This window comes from Rattus rattus, chromosome X (assembly GCF_011064425.1).
Source record: "Rattus rattus isolate New Zealand chromosome X, Rrattus_CSIRO_v1, whole genome shotgun sequence".
Lineage (NCBI taxonomy): Eukaryota > Metazoa > Chordata > Mammalia > Rodentia > Muridae > Rattus > Rattus rattus.
Window position 1 is genome coordinate 89,561,592 of NC_046172.1, and position 19,825 is coordinate 89,581,416.

Below are 19,825 nucleotides of genomic sequence, written 5' to 3' on the forward strand. Positions count from 1 at the left end.
AAGGGCACATTTACTTAAAAATGTGGGGTGTGAAATCTTTATAGCTATTTATAAATTAGACCTTGTGAATATTAATACACAGGCCCAATGAAAGTTGAGAACAGCAATTTCAAAATTAGAAAATAGAAATAATCATTGAAGTTCTGTATGAGGAAGTTACTGCCAGGTATGTGAATCATAATCATGAAGTACTATATGTGATGGCTTTAACAGAAAAAAAATTTATGTCAGAGAGGCAAAAATACATGAGGAAGAGAAGAAGCCTGAGTGATACATCAACAATAGGAAGGTGGACTTGTTAAATGGGATTCTTATAGCTTTCAGTAGAAAAAGAAATAGTATCTGCCATTTAGTTTTCATACTAAATTGTACTCGGGTGAAATATTTCTAATTATTTTATATGTTTCTTTTCAGAAGTGAAATGCATAGCTCCTCATATTCCAAATGGTAACTACACACCTCACAGGATTAACTACACAGCTGAAGATGAAATACAATATGAATGTACAGATGGCTTCTACCCTACAACCCAGGGAACTGTTGCAAAGTGTACAAGTACTGGATGGATTCCTGCTCCAAGATGTAGTTGTAAGGTTCAGTCAAATATTTTATCCGCATAGTACTGAAATAATGCTTTTTAACATGTAAACACATTTAATAAATGGAGATATATTAGCAGCAAATATTTGACTTTTTATTCATGTATATTCCTTAGAAATACTCAACTGTTCAAAATAATATTTTATTTGATACTATATTTTAAATAATATTAAAATTTAAGATATCAAGTAATATTAAAGACATAATTTAGGAAACAAATAATTCATAATCTACATCTACTAAATGTATTTATATATTCATAGGTATGTTTTATATTAATGAGCACTTTCAAGAAATTTAGAAAATTGTTGGTTAAGAATATTGTCATATAGGAATTCATTTTACTTATTTATTTGCATTGTAGTAAATATCCTTCAAAAATATTTGCTTCACAATGAAACTTTGTTGTCTGACATTTCTGTCAGCCAAATTTGATGACTTGGCTACTGACTATGCATCATAGTAATGGTGTCAAAGATTGCTTTGTCTGTCAGTCATCAGAAGACTTTGCTGGGATGTATGCTATATGTTGATCATTCTTTCTAGCTGTTTCCTGGTGAACAAGAAGCGATTATCTTTGCTTTATATCACACTCTTTGACATAATTATCTTCTTGGTCACAGGCAGGTATAAAGGGATGAGACTACCTAGTTGACAAGAAATTCAAGTCACCAGAACTATAAATAAATCTTTCTTTTTTCTAACTCATTTATTTCAGTAATATTGACACAAAGACAGAAGCATTAATAAGATGAGATCCTTGACCTTTTATTTGTCAATAGTTTTATTTTGCTTGTTTGTTTTGTTTGTTTGCATAGAGAGTATTAGGCTTGTAATACATATTTACCATGTACGTAGTGTATTCTGGAAGTTCTATCTCCTCGACTTCTCTCACATATCTCCAACTATATAGATAATATTTCATCCTTGTCTATCCTTTTCCCATTTCATAAGTTTAAGTTTTAAAGTATCATATATTTAGTTTATCCCAGTCCATAGGTTTGCCACTTTTATTATAATTGTCTTTTAGAACCTGAGTTAATCACTAGTAGGGAAAGAATTGATTCCCCTTTTCAAGCATCTGTCAGCATGAAATAGTTCAGAGGTAAAGGCCATGGCTCCCTGAGATCTTACTCCAGTCATTCCTGGATGCTGTTGAATCATTCTTGTGCAGACTCATAGTGGTATCTGTAGTTGTTGAAAGTTAATGATTACACTGGCTATGTAGAGTCCAGGAGATAGTTAACAGTCTAATGATTATTAGACTATTGGTCTATCACAAATTCTAGCTCTAAGAATCTTTCTGTACTTCATCCACATGTTATTAAACAATGAGGTGGATGCTATAATTGTCATATTTAATACTGAGCACAGACTCTCCCTATTGCAGTATTTTCTTTACCAGAATCATAGAACCATCATAGTTTACTGGAATGGGAAGGTTTCTCTGATTAATGTTGAGGCTGTTGGTTGCCTATAAATACAAACATATATTTTTAGAAGATTGCTCAACATTATTCACCTTACTAACAGAATATAGACCCTCCTACCTAGACCTTATGACAGCCCTACCATGGCCTTATGAGTAAGTTTATGATTACAGGTATGGAATCAGTGTGGTATAGTGTGTCTCAATCTCTATTACAGTTGATTCCACAATGCAAATATGCCTAAATATGTATCAGAACTGACTCTGGCCTGAAAATGTCTGAACTTGAGTTATTGCACAGTGTAATTTCTGATGTTTTCCTGGATAAGATAAAGATGACTAATCTCTATGTATGCTCATTAAATAACTCTTCTACTTAAAATGTACAGTCCTCTCTTCTCAGGCCTGTTAGCTGGAGGACTGTGCTAGTAATAGTATCCATACTTTAAACCTTGTCTTCTTTTGGTATCATTCAAAAAAATCAATCTAATTTAATTTATTGATGTTCTACAAAAAATATAATTTTCAATTTTGTTAAAGAAGAACACAGGATAAAAAGAATTTATATTGGTAAGCATTTTCAAAATTCTTAAAAATCTCTTATAAAGCAAAAGTGAAATGAATAAGAAAGCTATAGGAATTTTGTACATTTATTGGTATTTGATGAAATTTTTCTTTTTAACCTATTGCATGAAGTAATCTGATGAGCAATCATACTTCATGGAAAAATGAATACTATTCTGATATTAAAAGTACTAATTATTATTAAGTAAAAACATAAAGAAAAAATTAGTGAAACATCTACAAAATTTGTTAAAACAGTAAACAATACAGCACATCAATATGAACTTATAAGCTGAGTTCAATACATTCCGATCACTTTAGATTTTAGCTCCCATTCAAATTATAAATATACAGTTATTGTATTAGATATTAACAAATATCTCAAATCCACTACTCTGGTAAGCTATAAGATATAATGTGACTGTATGAAAAAGACATCCTCATATACCTCAGTTGTCAGAATTCTGTTTGTTTCCTTGCCCTGAATGCCTTCTGCCTTCTTGTATAGGTATTCTACCTAACTGAATGTAATTTACTGATCAAGTGTTTTTCTGTTTTAATTTTTATTGCAAGTGGAACCTTGCGATTTTCCACAATTCCAAAATGGATATTTATATCATGAAAACATACGTAGACCTTACTTCCCAGTACCTATAGGAAAGGAGTTCAGCTATTACTGTGACAATGGGTTTTTGACACCTTCAGGATCATACTGGGACTACCTTCGTTGTACAAGACAAGGGTGGGAGCCTGAAGTCCCATGCCTCAGTAAGTCCATATCTATATTATATCATGTTTAATTCTGTCAAAACTTGGGAAGAGAGGAACACATACATAATTAGAGATAAATTTCTTGTGACAAAAATGTAACCAACAGAAGAGGTTGTGACCAGAGACAACTGACCTCTGCAAGCAGCTCTGCATGAAAAGCACAGGACACTGGGGACTACATGAATTCCTCTTTTCAATATTGAGTATTGGTTTTATTTTTAATGTCACAATGCTCATTTAACTATTGAGAAGTACATTTAAATTTAATTTTTGAATAAATATTTTATGTTTTTAACTTATCATCTTAAAAATTTAGGGCAATGTGGGGTTGGGGATTTAGCTCAGTGGTAGAGCACTTGCCTAGGAAGCGCAAGGCCCTGGGTTCGGTCCCCAGCTCTGGAAAAAAAAAAAATTAGGGCAATGCGGTTCACCTTATGTAGAGAAGGAGGAATTTTATAATGTAAAGGAAGCTATGTACAGAATCAGTCTGTAAAAGTCAAGTCTTACTCTTGCTCCTACCAGTTACATGGGTCAGATACAGTTAAATGTAGAGAGTAGTTGATCCCCTCCACCCAAATGCTCCTTATCAGTAAGTGATCAGCTCTGAGATCACAAGATGCCCATGACTTCCTGTCTCAATTAAATTAAAGACGGCAAATCCCTCATTGCTTCAAGTTTGTTTAGTGATAAGTGTTTGATAAGTATATAGCAAAGCAAATACATGTAGCAAATGTTAGGCAATAATTCAACAAAACACTGAGTAAACTTTAATTTATAGTACTATATTCTTTGAAATCACTTTGTCATCTGATTCAGAACAATTATAAAAGTACTGTGTAGAGTTAAACAAATGTAATAATAGCAACACACATCATTGACATATTCAAGAAATGAATTTTGTATGATTATTATTAATTATCTTAAAATAGGTACTGAATTTAATTTAGTAGTCTTTCATGCTAGTTTTATTTGTATCTTAAATTACATATTCCTTTTAGAGTCTTTGTTAATTTATACAAAAAAACTGCTTTTTCATAGTTATGCATCTTTCCATTCTGTGTAGATCTATGAAGATTGTTTTCAGTTTGTGTTGTTGTTGTTGTTGTTGTTATTGTTGTTTCTCAAGTAATTCAAAGAGATTTTAAATGACTCAGAGAAGAGGAACCAGCTGGTCGCATGGCTTGTCCACAGTGGGAGCCACTACAATACTCAAGTATATGGGGTACAGATGGGAGAGAAGGAGAAGCAGAACAATTTGAGCATTATCAGGAAAATGTGGAATTGGAGAAACAAGGGTAGAGAGGGACAATGTGTTTAAATAGCTAGCCCAAGCACCTGAGGCCATGGTGAGATCCCAGTCCATGCTGTGGCTGAGGAGCAGGTATGGGTCCACGGTCTTGCTGCTACACGGTTCTATGTTGCTGTCTGTTACTCCTATTACAACTAAAGAGCCTCCTTTGGTCTCCCACCTGGGACCACTTCGATGTCCAAAGACTGAGCAAAGCTGGCCCCACCACTTGTCTGCTGGGAAGTGGCCTAGATATGGAGCTAATATCCTCACCCACCCCTCATCCCTAGTAAACTCAAGCTGTCAGAAGAGCTGTCCCTGGGGTCATGAGAACAGAAAAGTTGGTTCTGCCTCTCACCAGCTGCAGCACTCAAGAGAGTGGACCCTGTGCCTCACCTGAACAGCACAGCAGAGCTGGCTCTGGTGTCATGGGTGTGGGTGAGCCTGTACTGAGGTCATGAATGCAGGAGACTTAACTCTGCCCTTCATCAGGGGTAGCAATAGAGATGCGAGCCAGGGCAGTGTTGGAGAGCATGCTCTGGTGGTTCTGGTGCAGATCAGTGAGCTGAAAGACCAACTTATCTAACTTCTAGGACCAAGTCCAGGGCTTTAGATTAGCCCACTCTAAAATCTTCCCCATTTGTCAACGGCTGGAGCATAAGAAAGGGATGATTTTGCAGATCTGAAGCTGCAGGATCTCCATGACACAGGGCAACAATAGTGTATTTGAAAGGACTCCCAATGAGAATATAATATTGATAGTGTAAGAGAAACCAGAGGCCTCCAACTACACCAATAACTCATTGCAATAAACATTTGCCTATAAAGAGGTATGTACAAAATTATATACTATGGGACACACTGTGACAGACTATACCACTTCCATTATGAGATTTTTAAACGTTTTGCTTTGTTTTGTTTTATCTCCTTTGTTATTGTTTGGGGGTTTACAAGAGCAAACAGTGGATATAAAAGGAGACAGAGATGAGTGGGGTTGGGATCCATAAACTGAAACTCACAAAGAATCAATTAAAAAATTTTTTTGGTTCTGTATGCCCTTTCATTTACATCTTAAAGATATGCACAGTGCTGCACACTCATTACTTTCTTTTTATTCAACATTTTAACATTTATTTATACTTACATTATGAGAACTAGCTTTTACATTGAATGTTTTTCTTTTCTTTTTTCCCCCAGTCTACAGAGAGATATTTTATTAGATATACTTCTTTACTTATATTTAAAATGTTATTCCCTTTCCTGGTTTCCTGTCCATAAGCCCCCATACCCTATCCCTCCCCCATATGGGTATTCCCACCACCCATTCCCTTTACTTCCACCCCCAATATTCCCCTGCACTGGGGGTCCAACCTTGGCAGGACCACCTGCTTCTCTTTCCACTGGTGCCCCAACAAGGCTATTCTCTGCTACATATGCAGTTGGAGCCCTGGGTCAGTCCATGTATAGTCTTTCAGTAGTGCTTTAGTCCCTGGAAGCTCTGGTTGGTTGGCATTGTTATTCTTATGGGGTTGCAAGCTCCTTCAACTCTTTCAATACTTCCTCCAATTTTCCCCAGGGTGTTGCTGTTCTCAGTTCAGTGGTTTCTTCCAGCATTAACCTCTGTATAGGACATGCTCTGGATGTGTCTCTCAGGAGAGATCAAGATCCGGTCCCTTTCAGCATGCAATTTTTACCTTCATCAATCATATCATTTTGGCGGTTGTATATATATGGGCCACATGTGGGGCAGGCTCTGAATGGCCGTTCCTTGAGTCACTGCTCTAAACTTTGCTTCTATATCCCCTCCTATGGATATTTTTCCCCTTTTAAGAAGAGGGAGAATCCACATTTTGGTCATGCTTCTTCTTGAGCTTCCTGTGGTCTATGGATTGCATCTTGGGTAGTTCTAGCTTTTGGGCTAATATGGACTTATCAATGAGTACATACCAAGTGTGTTTTTCTGTGATTGGGTTACCTCACTTAGGATATTTTCTAGTTCATTCCATTTGCCTATGAATTTCATGAAATCATTGTTTTTGATAGGTGAGTAGTACTCCATTGTGTAGATGTACCACTTTTTTTTCTTTATTAATTGAGTATTTCTTTTTTACATTTTGATCCTTATTCCCTTTCGAAGTTTCCAGGTCAACATCCCCCTAGCCCCTCCTCCTCCCCTTCTATGTGGGTGTTCCCCTCCCCATCCTCCCCCCATTACTGTCCTCCCCCCAACAATCATGTTTACTGGGGGTTCAGTCTTAGCAGGACCAAGGGCTTTCCCTTCCACTGGTGCCCTTACTAGGCTATTCATTGCTACCTATGAGGTTGGAGTCCAGGGTCAGTCCATGTATAGTCTTTGGGTAGTGGCTTAGTCCCTGGAAGCTCTGGTTGGTTGGCATTGTTGTTCATATGGGGTCTCAAGCACCTTCAAGTTCTTTCAGTCCTTTCTAAGATTCCTTCAATGGAGGTCCCGTTCTTCTAAATGGCTGCTTCCTTCTACACATGAGCCCTACCTTCATTGTTAGGAATTAAAGGTTTTTACTAAGGACTTGTTTATATTCCAACCAGATCATAGTGTGATACAAAGTGTTTCTGTATTCTAATGAGATTATATAAACCTAGAAGGTCTTGGGATGTGATCTCTGGGCAAAACAGCCATGTAACTGGATTTAAATTTTTCTACAAACTCCACCACTGTAGACAATAGCCTTGACATTTGCTAGTAGTGTTGTATTTCTACCATATTATATCAATAGATTTATGTATCATGTTTTCTAAATTAATTCCATTTTTTCAGTTGAATATATGTGTCATTCTTCTATGTTATGATGTTAATATTAACTGATTTTTATTTGGGAACAATAAATCTTTACACAGATACAAAATTATTTGGCTATGTATACCATTTTAAGGAACACGTTTGGCTGTTTTAAATAGTGACAATAGGTTGAGCAATTTATGAAAAAATAACATAAATCATTGGATTACCCTTTAAAATTATTTCTTAGATAAATATCTAAAACTGGAATTTAAGAGTATTATGGATATGCATAGATGCTAGAATATAGTATGTGAATTTTCAGAATATCTGGGACATTTCCCATCCTAATGAGTAAGCTTCCAGTTGACTTGCTTCCTTAAAAAAAAAGCAGGCTCCTATCTCCATGCACTTCTTGGCTTCCTCAATATTGTCTAGGTTTGGCTAAGGGTTTATCTATCTTGTTGAGTTTCTCAAAGAATCAGCTCCTGATTTTGTTGATTCTTTGTATAGTTTTTTTTTATTTCTACTTGGTTGATTTTAGCCCTGAGTTTGATTGTTTCCTGGCTTCTGCTCCTCTTAGATATATTTGCTTCTTCTTGTTCTAGAGCTTTTAGGTGTGCTGTCAAGCTCCTAATGTATGCTGTCTCCTGTTTCTTTTTGGAGGCACTCAGAGCTATGGGTTTTCCTCTTAGCACTGCTTTCGTTGTGTTCAATAAGTTTAGGTATGTTGTGTCTTCATTTTCATTAAATTCTAATAAGTCTTTAATTTCCTTCTTTATTTCTTCCTTGACCAAGTAATCGTTGAGTAGAGAGAGCATTGTTCAACTTCCATGTGTATGTGAGGTTTCTGTTGTTTTGTTGTTATTGAAGACCAGCCTTAGTCTGTGGTTATCTGATAGGATGCATGGGTTTATTTCAATCTTCTTGTATCTGTTAAGGTCTGTTTTGGTCAGTTTTGGAGACGGTACCAGGAGGTGCTGAGTAGAAGATATATTCTTTTGTTTTAGGATTAAATGTTCTACAGATATCTGTTAAATCCATTTGGTTCATAACTCCTGTTAGTTTCACTGTGTCTCTATTTAGTTTCTGTTTCCATGATTTGTCCAATGATGAGAGTCGTGTGTTGAAGTCTCCCACTGTTATTGTGTGAGGTGTTATGTGTGCTTTGAGCTTTAGTAAAGTTTCTTTTATGAATGTAGGTGCCCTTGAATTTAGAGCACAGATATTCAGGATTGGGAGTTCATCTTGGTGGATTTCTCTTTTGATGAATATGAAGTGTCCTTCATTATCTTTTTTGATAACTTTTTGTTGAAAGACAGTTTTATTGGATATTAGAATGGCTACTCTAGCTTGTTTCTTGGGACCATTTGCTTGGAAAATTTTTTCCCAGCCTCTTACTCTGAGGCAGAGTCTCCCTTTGTCACTGAGGTGTGTTTCCTGTATGCAGCAAAATGCTGAGTCCTCTTCTCATATCCAGTCTTTTAGTCTGTCTTTTTATTGTGGAATTGAGTCCTTTGATGTTAACAGATATTAGGGACCAATGGTTGTTGTTTCCTGCTATTTTTGTTGTAGATGTGGAAATATAGGTTTGTGGATATCTTTTTTTTAGATTAGTTGATATTTGGTTATTTTCCAGCTTTTCTGAGGGTGTAGTTTCCCTTCTTGAGTTGGAGTTTTCCATCTATTATCCTTTACAGGGCTGAATTTGTGGAAAGGCATTGTGTAAATTTGGTTTTGTCATGGAATATCTTGGTTTCTCCATCTATCTTAATTGAGGGTTTTGCTGGATATAGTAGCCTGGGCTGGCATTTGTGTTCTTTTAAGGTCTGTATGACATCTGCCCAGGATCTTCTGGCTTTCTTAGTCTCTGGCGAGAAGTCTGGTGTGATTCTGATAGGTCTGCCTATATATGTTACTTGACCTTTTTCCCTTACTGCTTTTAATATTCTTTCTTTGTTTTCTCTGTTTGCTCTTCTGACTATTATGTGACAGGAGGAATTTCTTTTCTGGTCCTATCTGTTTGGATTTCTGTAGGCTTCTTGTATACTTATAGGCATCTCTTTCTTTAGATTAGAGAAGTTTTCTTCTATAATTTTGTTGAAGATATTTACTGGCCTTTTAATATGGGAGTCCACTCTCTTCTATACCTACTATCCTTAGGTTTGACTTTCTTATTGTGTTCTGGATTTCCTGGATGTTTTTGAGTTAGGATCTTTTTCGTTTTGCATTTTCTTTGATGGCTGTGTCAAGGTTTTCTATGGTATCTTCTGAGATTCTCTCTTCTGTCTCTTATATTCTGTTAGTGATGCTTGTGTCTATGACTCCTGATCTCTTTCCTAAGTTTCCTAAGTGTCTCCCTTTGTGATTTCTTTATTGTTTCTATTTCTATTTTTAAAGTCTTGATGGTTTTGTTCAATTCCTTTACCTGTTTGGTTGGGTTTTCCTGTAATTCTTTAAGGGATTTTTGTGTTTCCTTTTTAAGGGCTTCCACTTGTTTACCTGTGTTGTTCTATGTTTCTTTAAGGGAGTTATTTATGTCCTTCTTAAAGTCCTCTATCATTATTATGAGATGTTATTTTTAAATCCAAATCTTGCTTTTTAGTGGTGTCGCGATATCCAGTATGTACTGTGTTGAAAGAACTGGGCTCTGATGATGTCAAGTAGTCTTGGTTTCTGTTCCTTAGGTTCCAGTGCTTGCCTCACCACCAGGTTGTCTCTGGTGTCAGCTTGTCTTGCTGTCTCTGACAGTGGATTTACCCTCCTGTAAACCTGTATGTCAGCACTCCTGTAGACCTGTTGTCTTACAGTGGGATCTGGGTACAGTGAGCTGTGGGACCTGGTCAGCTCTGGGCATCAGCAGAAACTGGAAGGGGCTTGTCCCAGACTGCTCCTGGGTTTGTATGTCCTGAGGCCTGCAGGTGGGTTGCTTGGAGCAGAAGAGTTGGTCATACCTCTGCTCTCAAAGTATGTCAGCACTCCTGGGGACTGGCTTTCATCTCTGGGCATAGGCAAAAGGAAGGGTCCTGCCCCTGACTGCTCCTAGCTTCCTGTGCCCAGAGGGCACTAGGTGGGTTCCTCTTGTGTCAGAAATGTGAACAGAAGTGGAGGCCTCCCTTGAGCTCTAAGGAATATCTGCACTTCTGAGAGTCCGGCTCTCACCCTCATGAGGTTTGGGTAGAGAGAGAGGTGGGACTGGTTCAGCTCCAAGCACAGGCAGAAACCTGAAGGTTCCTGTCCTAGACTGCTCCTGGGTTTGTGTATCCTGGGGCCTGCAAGCGGGTAGCTGGAGCAGAAGAGTTGGCCTTACCTCTGATCTCAGGTGTGTCTGTTGATTGTGTTCTTGAACTGGCATCTATGTTTGGGAAAATTACAAGTCTAGTTGCTGATTCCTGAGTCTTTGTCAGAAAGGCATTTTGTTGCTTGGTTTCTCTTTGCTGTTTATGCTTCTGCTCTGTGTGGCCTGTAATTTAACAGGGTTCTTGACACAAGATGAGGCATAGGACAAGGCAATGAAGAAGGGAGAGTGGCTATGGCGTGGGAAGGGGAGCACTGAGAGTTGGATAGGTCTGCAGACCAGACTTATGGCAGACTTATAGGTCAACCAGAATCCCTAGTTGAGAACCTGGACACAGAAATTAGGAAGGGAGGGGTGATTGTGGCTAGTGTGTGTAGGTTACAGAATTAGCAAGGGAAGTCCTTGGGCAAGAGGCCTACCTGGATCTCTGGAGGATAGTATGTCCTTTGGTCTAGTTGGTAGTATCTGACTGAGTTTGCTTTTCTGCTTTTCTCCCTGGTGTAATATACACTTGAGCAAAGGAAGCCCATTGGAGTTGGAGTATGGACTATACATAAGGGGGTTGGAAGGTAAAAGAATAGTGTCAGATTGTATCTTTGAGAATCAAGGAAATGAAAAGTTCTACAGGCAAGTGACCTACCAATCCTTCTTGCTGGAACAGCTGGAACTTGAGCTGAGGATATATGCCTAAATCAGGGACTAAGTCACAACACAGTGGGTAGTAGGAGGAGGAAGTGGGTGGTGGCAAATTGGGTCTGTGGGAACTGAACCTAGGGAGTCGAAGTGGAAGAGTTCCATGGATAGGGAACACACCTGGTCTTCTGGCTGGCATGGCCTGCACTTGAACATGTGATATTCACCCAAGTTGGCAACTGAGACATGGCAAGGGCAGGGTACAGCAGTAGAGGATTGGGTTTGTGTGAACCAAAACTATTTAGTGGGAGAGTTTCTCTGGTTGGTAGCCTATCTATTCTGTTAGCACGGCCTGTGTATTTGTCATTTTTGTAACATCCAAAATGATATTGCCTAAGCCAAAAGCAAATGTTGCTCTAGTTCACATTTTACAGCTAGATGTTTAACCAGTTTTGGGTTAATTTTTATATGAATGTGAGAAAGAAGTTTAAGCTTCTCATTTTGCATTTAAGTGCTTAGGTATTGATCTTTGTTTGTTAAAAAGTCTTCCACTATGAACTTGCTATTGATTTTTTGCTAAATATATTATGGTCCTATTTGTCTAGTTCTTGACTTCTTGTTCTCTTCCACTGTTCTGTGTGTCTGTACATTCACCAACATCACAGGTTTTGTTAATGACTACTGTACACTTAATATCTTGAGGAATCTTTCCATTCTTCCAGTTTGAATATCTCACATTGTTAGTGGACTTGGAACCTATTACCTTACAATTTGGGATAGATTGTGTTCTTATGATATTCTGTATCACATAGACTTGTCCTTTGGTATATGTGCTGATGTATAGAATGAGAAGATAAAGGATGTCTGGTGCTTGTACAGTTCTATTTCATGTTTTCTCTCCTCTGCTTTTCTATGCCAGGAGTCTCAGTAATGCCAGTCCCTTTGACAACAGTGACTTTTGTTACTTAAGTTCAATAACTTAATAACTGTGTTCTTGTTAGTAAAATTCCTCCATACCTGGTAGATATGGAGCCTCATTAATACTTGCTACTCTGGAATTCTAATCTGTTTCTATTTGTCTCCCAACAACACCTAGTGGTAATTTTTAACCATATTTCCCTGCTCCCTCCTTATTTGTATGTGGCACTCACTTTTATTTTATTAACAATTTTATTACATTCATTTTCAAAAATCACAACTTTGTTACCCTTCCCTCATTTGACTTCTATTTGACTTCATCTTTCTTAAGTTTTGAGAATTTGTGCTTGTGTTAGAATTACCTTTCCTTTTCCAAGATAACAAAGTAAAAATACTCACTGAATTTTATTCTGTATTGAATTACTATTTTCTAGCTGTTTGGTGGTGTTCCTTTCTATTTACAATTTAGTTCTGTCTCCCTACTATTTCCTTCTTTGATTGCCTGATTATCCAAAAACAAGCATATGTGTGCTGGAAGGAAATTAAATAACTGAAAGAGGTATACTTTTATAATTTCTTTTTAAAAATAATTTTTCATACAATATATTTTTATGTGGTACATTTCACAATGAAATACTATCCAGCTGATAAGAAAAATGGAATTAAGAATTTTACTTTTACACTTTCATGTTCTACTGCACAGGAGTTGAAGAAGCATTATAGTAGCATAAAAAGACTCAATAAACTTATTGTTTCTTCTGATCTTCTTTGAACATCTACTGTATTTTAGGGACTCACTGATGATGACATTTCAAACTGTTCATACTGGAGTCTGTAGCACCTATGCAAATACATTTTATGTTATTATCACCCAACATGTAGAAAACTAATAAATGAATATAAAATAAATTTCCTAACAGTTTATTTATTTTCAGTATTAAAAAAGTGAAAGAAATATGTATATATATATTCTAGAGTTCTGACAATCTGTAGGATTATATATTCACATGGATATAAGCAAAAAAAGAATTGATCCATTTTAGAAGAGATTATGAGTGATTTAAATATTACTTTGTTGGAAAAAATTTACGGAGGATTATATGTCTTTTTTTGGCCCAGCAATATGAATGAATTTAATTATTCCAGCACTTCATATACAAATGACTAATAGCTATTTTAATATCTGTTTGTATTTTAAATCCTTAAACGATGCATGCACTGGGCACACAATCATCTCTTTCTTACTCTTTTCTCTTTTAGAGACATGTTTAAAGTCAGATATTGAAATTGAGAATGGATTTCTTTCTCAATCTGATTCTAAATATCTTCAAAATAAGAAAGCACAGTATATGTGTAAACAGGGATATGTGACAGCAGATGGAGAAACATCTGGATCAATTACCTGCCTAGAAAATGGATGGTCAGCTCAACCCTCATGCCTTAGTGAGTATGTCATTATAGTGCTCCCATTACCCTAGTGATATAGAAGAGTCTAGTTTTATTCTCCTTTTTGAGTCTGATATTATATCACTTGAAAGATGAATTTTAAATTTCAAGAAAAAATTTGCATCAATATTTGTTTTTCTCATTGGACTCATTCTTTATCTTCTAATGCTTTAAAATACCATATAATTTTTAAATCTAGTGAGGTATTCTTTGACCAGCTGACATTTTAAAGATGTTTTTCTCTCATTTGTAAAGATAAAGTTTTTAGTGGAGATAATGCCCATGCTTTAAATCTCAGAATATGTGATCACTTTTGTAATGTATATTTGACAATCTCAATTAAGATCCATTTCAGAATGTCTCCCTCTCAGAGAGTGAGTCTAAATATCTTAATATTAGAGAGAAAAAATGTTTTCAGGCAGCAGCAAATTTTGGTGTTTTGAAATTTTTAATTCTTTTATGATATACAATTAACAAAAGTTTTCTAATAATAATAATATCAGTTTATCTTATTTATCAGAAAGCTAGTCAGTGATATTTTCAAGAACTCTTCAACATATATTAAGCAAAAAGTCTCTTTAAAATCTTAATTACTTTATTGATTTTTATTCATTATGCTTTTATATGACCTATTCAAAGATAATCAATTAAAATTATTCCCATGTAATATTCATTCACATTAAAATTTAATAAGAGCCTATTTTGGGTTTACACATTTTTGAAAAATGTTTTGTATACTACAACAAATATACCAATTTTAAATTAAGCTGATCCACTTTTCTAAATTCTGTTTTATATTAACTACTAAATATAGGGTCTTAAGTCACAGAAAATGCTATTACATCCCTCCCAAAATTGTATACATCTGTACTTGTCTATTTAAAACATGTGATGAGTATAATTAAAACTGAGCTGTGCAATTATTTTTAAATTGAAATTTTACAAAAGTTTAAGTTAAGAGATAAATAATATGACTATTTTCATTTTAATAACCATTTCAACAAAATGATTTACTGATGGTCTTTTTAGATGGTTTTCATACAGTATTTAATTTGTTAGCATACTAACCTATAAAACCTTTCTTCTTGTGATGGGAATTACTCAGATTACCCATTGACATATTAAAAATGAAATCTTCAATTTTATTATGCATTAGAGTCGTGTGATGTGCCTGTGTTTGAGAATTCTGTAACTAAGAATAATAACACATGGTTTAAACTCAATGAAAAATTAGACTATGAATGTCACATTGGATATAAAAACAAGTATAAACATACCAAAAGCTCCATAACTTGTACTTATGAAGGATGGTCTGATGAACCCACATGTTATGGTGAGTACTATACTCTCTAAGATTTTTTTAACTTATTCACTTTGAATCCAGCTTACTGAACACCTCCTGGTCACCCCCTTCCTCAGTCCTTACCCCATCCCTCGTCCCCTTCTGCTCTGAGTAGGTAAAGGATACCCCTGGGATTCCCCCACCTTAATACTGCAAGTCTCTGCAAGGTTAAGTGTGTCCTCTCCCACTGAAGCCAGACAAGTCAGCACAACTGGAAGAACATATTCCATGTACAGGCAACAGCTTATGAGATAGCCTCCACTCCACTTGTTTGGGACCCACATGAAGTTCAGGCTGCATATCTACTACATAAGTGTGGGAAAGTCTAGGTCCAACCCATGTATGCTCCTTGGTTCGTAATTCAGAATCCAAGTGACCCAAGGGACCAGGTTATTGGTTCTGTTGGTCTTCCTATGGCGTTCCTATCCCCTTTAGAACATGTAACCCATCCTCCTATTCTTCCATAAGAGTCTCCACGCTCCATCTATTGTTTGGCTGTGGGTATTAGCATCCGTCTGAGTCAGCTACTGGTATGAGTCTCTCAGAGGACAGCCATGCAAGGTTCCTGTCTGCAAACATAACAGTATCATTAATAGCATTAGAGATGGGTGCTTGCCTGTATGTGGATTGAGTCAGTTATTGGTTGGCTATTCTCTCGGTCTCTGATCCATTCCATGTGCCTGTATTTCTTGTTTACAGAATAAATTTAGGGTTGAAAGTTTTGCAGGGGCCTTGGTGTCTCTATTGTCACCACTGGAGTTCCTGCCTAGCTAAAGAAGGTAGCCTCTTCAGACTCCATATCCCCATTGTATTGTGTCACAGCTAAGGTCTCTCCCACTGATTCTTGGGCATTTCTCTAAGCCCAGGGCTCTCTCTCAACCTGGAGATGAAACTCATTTCATCACCCCTGTCAGTCTCAGATTTCCATTAATTTTCATGGCCATCTAGCCTTATCTCCTGTCCTTCCTGACACCTACTCCTGAACCTCCCATTTCTCTCCTCAACCTCCACCCTTCCACTAGGAATGGAGAAGTATTCTTTTGCTCCACATCCTGGCCATCATGTGTTAGCACATGAGTTTTTGATATTAGCCATTCTAATAAAAGTAAAGTAGAACCTCAGAGTCGTTTTGATTTGCATTTCCCTGGTGACTGAGGACTTTGAATTTAGTGATTCTCAGCCATTTCAGATTCCTTTGTTGAGAATTCAGTGTGGCTCTGCACCCATATTTTAATTAGGTTATCTGAGTTGTTGGCGTCTAACTTCTTGAGTTTTTTTTAAATAAATTTTGGATATTAACCCTCTGTCAAATGTAGGATTGGTGACAATCCTTTCCCAATCTGTAGACTGCTGTTTTATTCAATTGACGGTGTCCTTTGCTTTATAGAATGGCGAGGTCCCATTTAACAATTGTTGATTTTAGAGCTTGAACCTTTGGTGTTCTGTTCAAGTAATTGTCTCCTGTATCAATGCCTTCTAGACTCTTTCCCAACCACTCTTCTATTAGGTTTAGTGAATCTGGTTTTTTGTTGAGGTCCTTGGGCCACTTGGAGTTGAGTTGGTGAAGGATAATGAATATGGATCAAATTTCACTCTTCTATATGTAGACATCCAGTCAGACCAGCACCATTTGGTGAAGATGCTTTCTTTTCCCCATTTTATGGTTTTGCTTTCTTTATCAAAGACCAAGTATTCAAAAGTACTGTGGGTTTATTTCTTGGTCTTCAATTCAACTCCATTAATCAACATATCTGTTTCTATATTAATACCATGCAGTTTTTACTACTATTGCTCTGTAGTACAGCTTGAGGTCAGGGATGATATTTCCCAAATTTCTTTTATTATTCAGGATTGTTTTGGCTATCCTGGGTTTTTCTATTTTTCCAAATGAAGTTGAGAATTTCTCTTTCAAGGTCTATAAAAATTGTGTTTTGATGAGGATTGCATGGAATCTGTAGATTGCTTTTGATAAGTTGGTCATTTTTTACTATGTTAATACTACTGATCTATGAGCATGGAAGATCTTTCCCTCTTCTGATATCTTCTTCACTTTCTTTCTTGAAGGACTTAAAGTTCTTGTTGAACAAATGTTTCACTTGCTTGGTTAGAGTTATACTAAGATATTTTATATTATTCATGGGTATTGTAAAAAGTCTTGTTTCTCTAATTTCTTTCTTGCCCGTTTACCATTTGTATAATGGAGGGCTACTGATCTATTTGAGTTAATTTTGTATCCAGCCACTTTGCTGAAGGTGCTTATCAGATGTAGGAGTTCTGTGGTAGAATTTTGGGGTCGCTTATGTATATTATCGTATCATCTGCAAATAGTGTTACTTTGACTTCTTCCTTTCCAATTTATATTCCCTTGATCTTCTTAATTGTCTTATTGCTCTGGCTAGAATTTCAAGTAATGTATTGAATAAATAACAAAAGAGTGTACATACTTGTCCCTAATTTTAGTGGAATTGCATTAAGCTTCTCTCCATTTATTTTGATATTAGCTATTGGCTTGCTGTATTTCACCCTTTGTTTAGATATATGCCCTTTATCCCTGATTTCTCTAATACCTTTAACAAGAAGGAATGTTGGATTTTATCAAAGGCTTTTTCAGCATTGGAGATAATCATACTGCTTCTTTTTTAACAGTTTGCTTATATGGTGGATTAGATTGATAGATTTTTGTATATTGAATCATCCCTGCATCCTGGGATGAAACCTACTGTATCTTTATGGATGACATCTTTGATGTATTTCTGGATTCAGTTTGTGATTATTTTATTATCTTTGCATCAATGTTCATAAGAAAAACTGGTCGGAAATTCTCTTTCTTTGTTGAGTCTTTCTGTTGTTTAGGTATCAGGGTGATCGTGGCCTCATATAATGAGTTTGGCAGTACTCATTTTGTTTCCATTTTGTGGAATAATTTGAACAGTATTAGCTCTTCCTTGAAAGTATGGTAGAGTTCTGCATTAAAACCATTCGCCCTTTGACCCAGGCTGTTTGTTTTGTTTTGTTTTTGTTTGTTTGGTTGGTTGGTCTGTTTTTTAAAGGAAGACTTTTAATGACTACTTCTATTTCTTTAGGGGTTATGGAGTTGTGTAAACCCTTAACTAATCTTGATTTAGCATTGGTAAGTGGTATCTGGCCAATTCATTAAGATTTTCCAATCTTGTGAAAATTAGGCTTTTGAAGTAAGACCTGATAATAATTTGACTCTCCTCAGTGTCAGTTGTTATGTCTCTCTTTTCATTGCTGATTTTATTTATGTGAATACTGTCTGTTACTGGGTTAACTTGGCTAAAGGTTTTTCTATGTTGTTGATTTTCTTAAAGTATAGTACCAAGGAAGGGTTTCCGAACTCCAAAAGACCAATCAGGAGCCTATCTGATGCAATCCCACCAGGGTCTTTATTCACAGGGCTTAATTCACCATAGATCCACAGGACATTGCTGTGGAGAAAAGTCCAGAACACTCAGTGGGACAAGGTTTTACAGAAAAATGGCAAGCAAGAGGTGAGTGTTACTAGCCTGTCAGGCATCTAATTAGGGTGCTACTATGGCCTTTAGCATAATTGGCTAGTGCTGGGAACCAAGCCATAAACTTAACTTCTGCTTTCCTCCTGACTGGAGGACATGAGACAGGAGTGGATTTATAACCTGGAAGTACAGATTTTGGGGGAAACACACCTGAGTGACAATGACAAATACTACCTAAGAATAAAAGGTTGGGAAAAAAATTTCCAAGCAAATGGTCTCAATAAAGAAGCTGGAGTAGCCATTTTAATATCAAATAAAATATACTTTCTACAATAGTTATCAAAAAAGATAAGGAAGGATATTTCACACTCATCAAAGGAAAAATCTACCAAGATGAACTCTCAATTCTGAACATCTATGCTACAAATGCAAGGCCACCCACATTCATAAAAGAAACTTTACTAAGACTCAAAGCATACATTGCACCACACACAATAATAGTGGGAGAGTTCAACACCCCTCTCTCATCAATGGACAGGGCATGGAAATAGAAACAAATTGAGACACAGTGAAATTAACAGAGATTATAAACCAAATGGATTTAGCAGATAACTATAGAACATTTAATTTGAAAACAAAAGAATATACCTTCTTCTCAGCACCTCAAAGTCTCTTCTCTAAAACTGACTATATAATCTGTCACAAAACAGGGCTCAACAGATATAAGAAGATTGAAATTATCACTTGCCTCCTATCAGATCACTATAGACTAATGCTGGTCTTCAATAACAATGAAAATAACAGAAAGTCCACACACTCATCGAAGCTGAACCATCATTTACGCAATGGCAACTTGGTCAAGGAAGAAATAAAGGAAGACATTAAAGGCTTTTTAGAATTTAATGACAATGAAGGCACAACATACCCAAACTTATGGGACACAATGAAAACAGTGCTAAGAGGAAAACTCATCACATTGAGTGCCTCCAAAAAGAAATTGGAGAGAGCATACACTAACAGCTTGACAGCACACCTGAGAGCTCTAGAACAAAAAGAAACAAATTTATCCAAGAGGAGTAGATGGTAGGAAATATTCAAACTCAGAGCTGAAATCACCCAATTAGAAACAAAAAGAACTACATAAAGAGTCAACCAAACCAGGAGTGGGTTCTTTGAGAAAATCAACAAGATAGATAAACCCTTAGCCAGACTAACGAGAGGACACAGAGAGTGTATCCAAATTAACAAAATCAGAAATAAAAAGGGAGACATAAAAACAGAATTTGAGGAAATTAAAAAAAACCC

At 36.4% G+C, this 19,825-nt stretch overlaps 1 protein-coding gene across 1 annotated transcript in view; it reads left to right on the forward strand.

Moving 5' to 3' along the window:
• Window positions 1–418: 418 nt before the first annotated feature.
• LOC116888820 (complement factor H-related protein 4-like) overlaps window positions 419–19,825 on the forward strand; it is a 48,424-nt gene continuing 29,017 nt past the window's right edge. Inside the window, exons 1-3 of the mRNA XM_032890098.1 lie at window positions 419–588; window positions 3,167–3,361; window positions 13,517–13,699. Coding sequence (XP_032745989.1) covers window positions 13,606–13,699 — 94 coding nt within the window. The 5' untranslated portion in view covers window positions 419–588; window positions 3,167–3,361; window positions 13,517–13,605. The remainder of the gene's footprint in view (window positions 589–3,166; window positions 3,362–13,516; window positions 13,700–19,825) is intronic.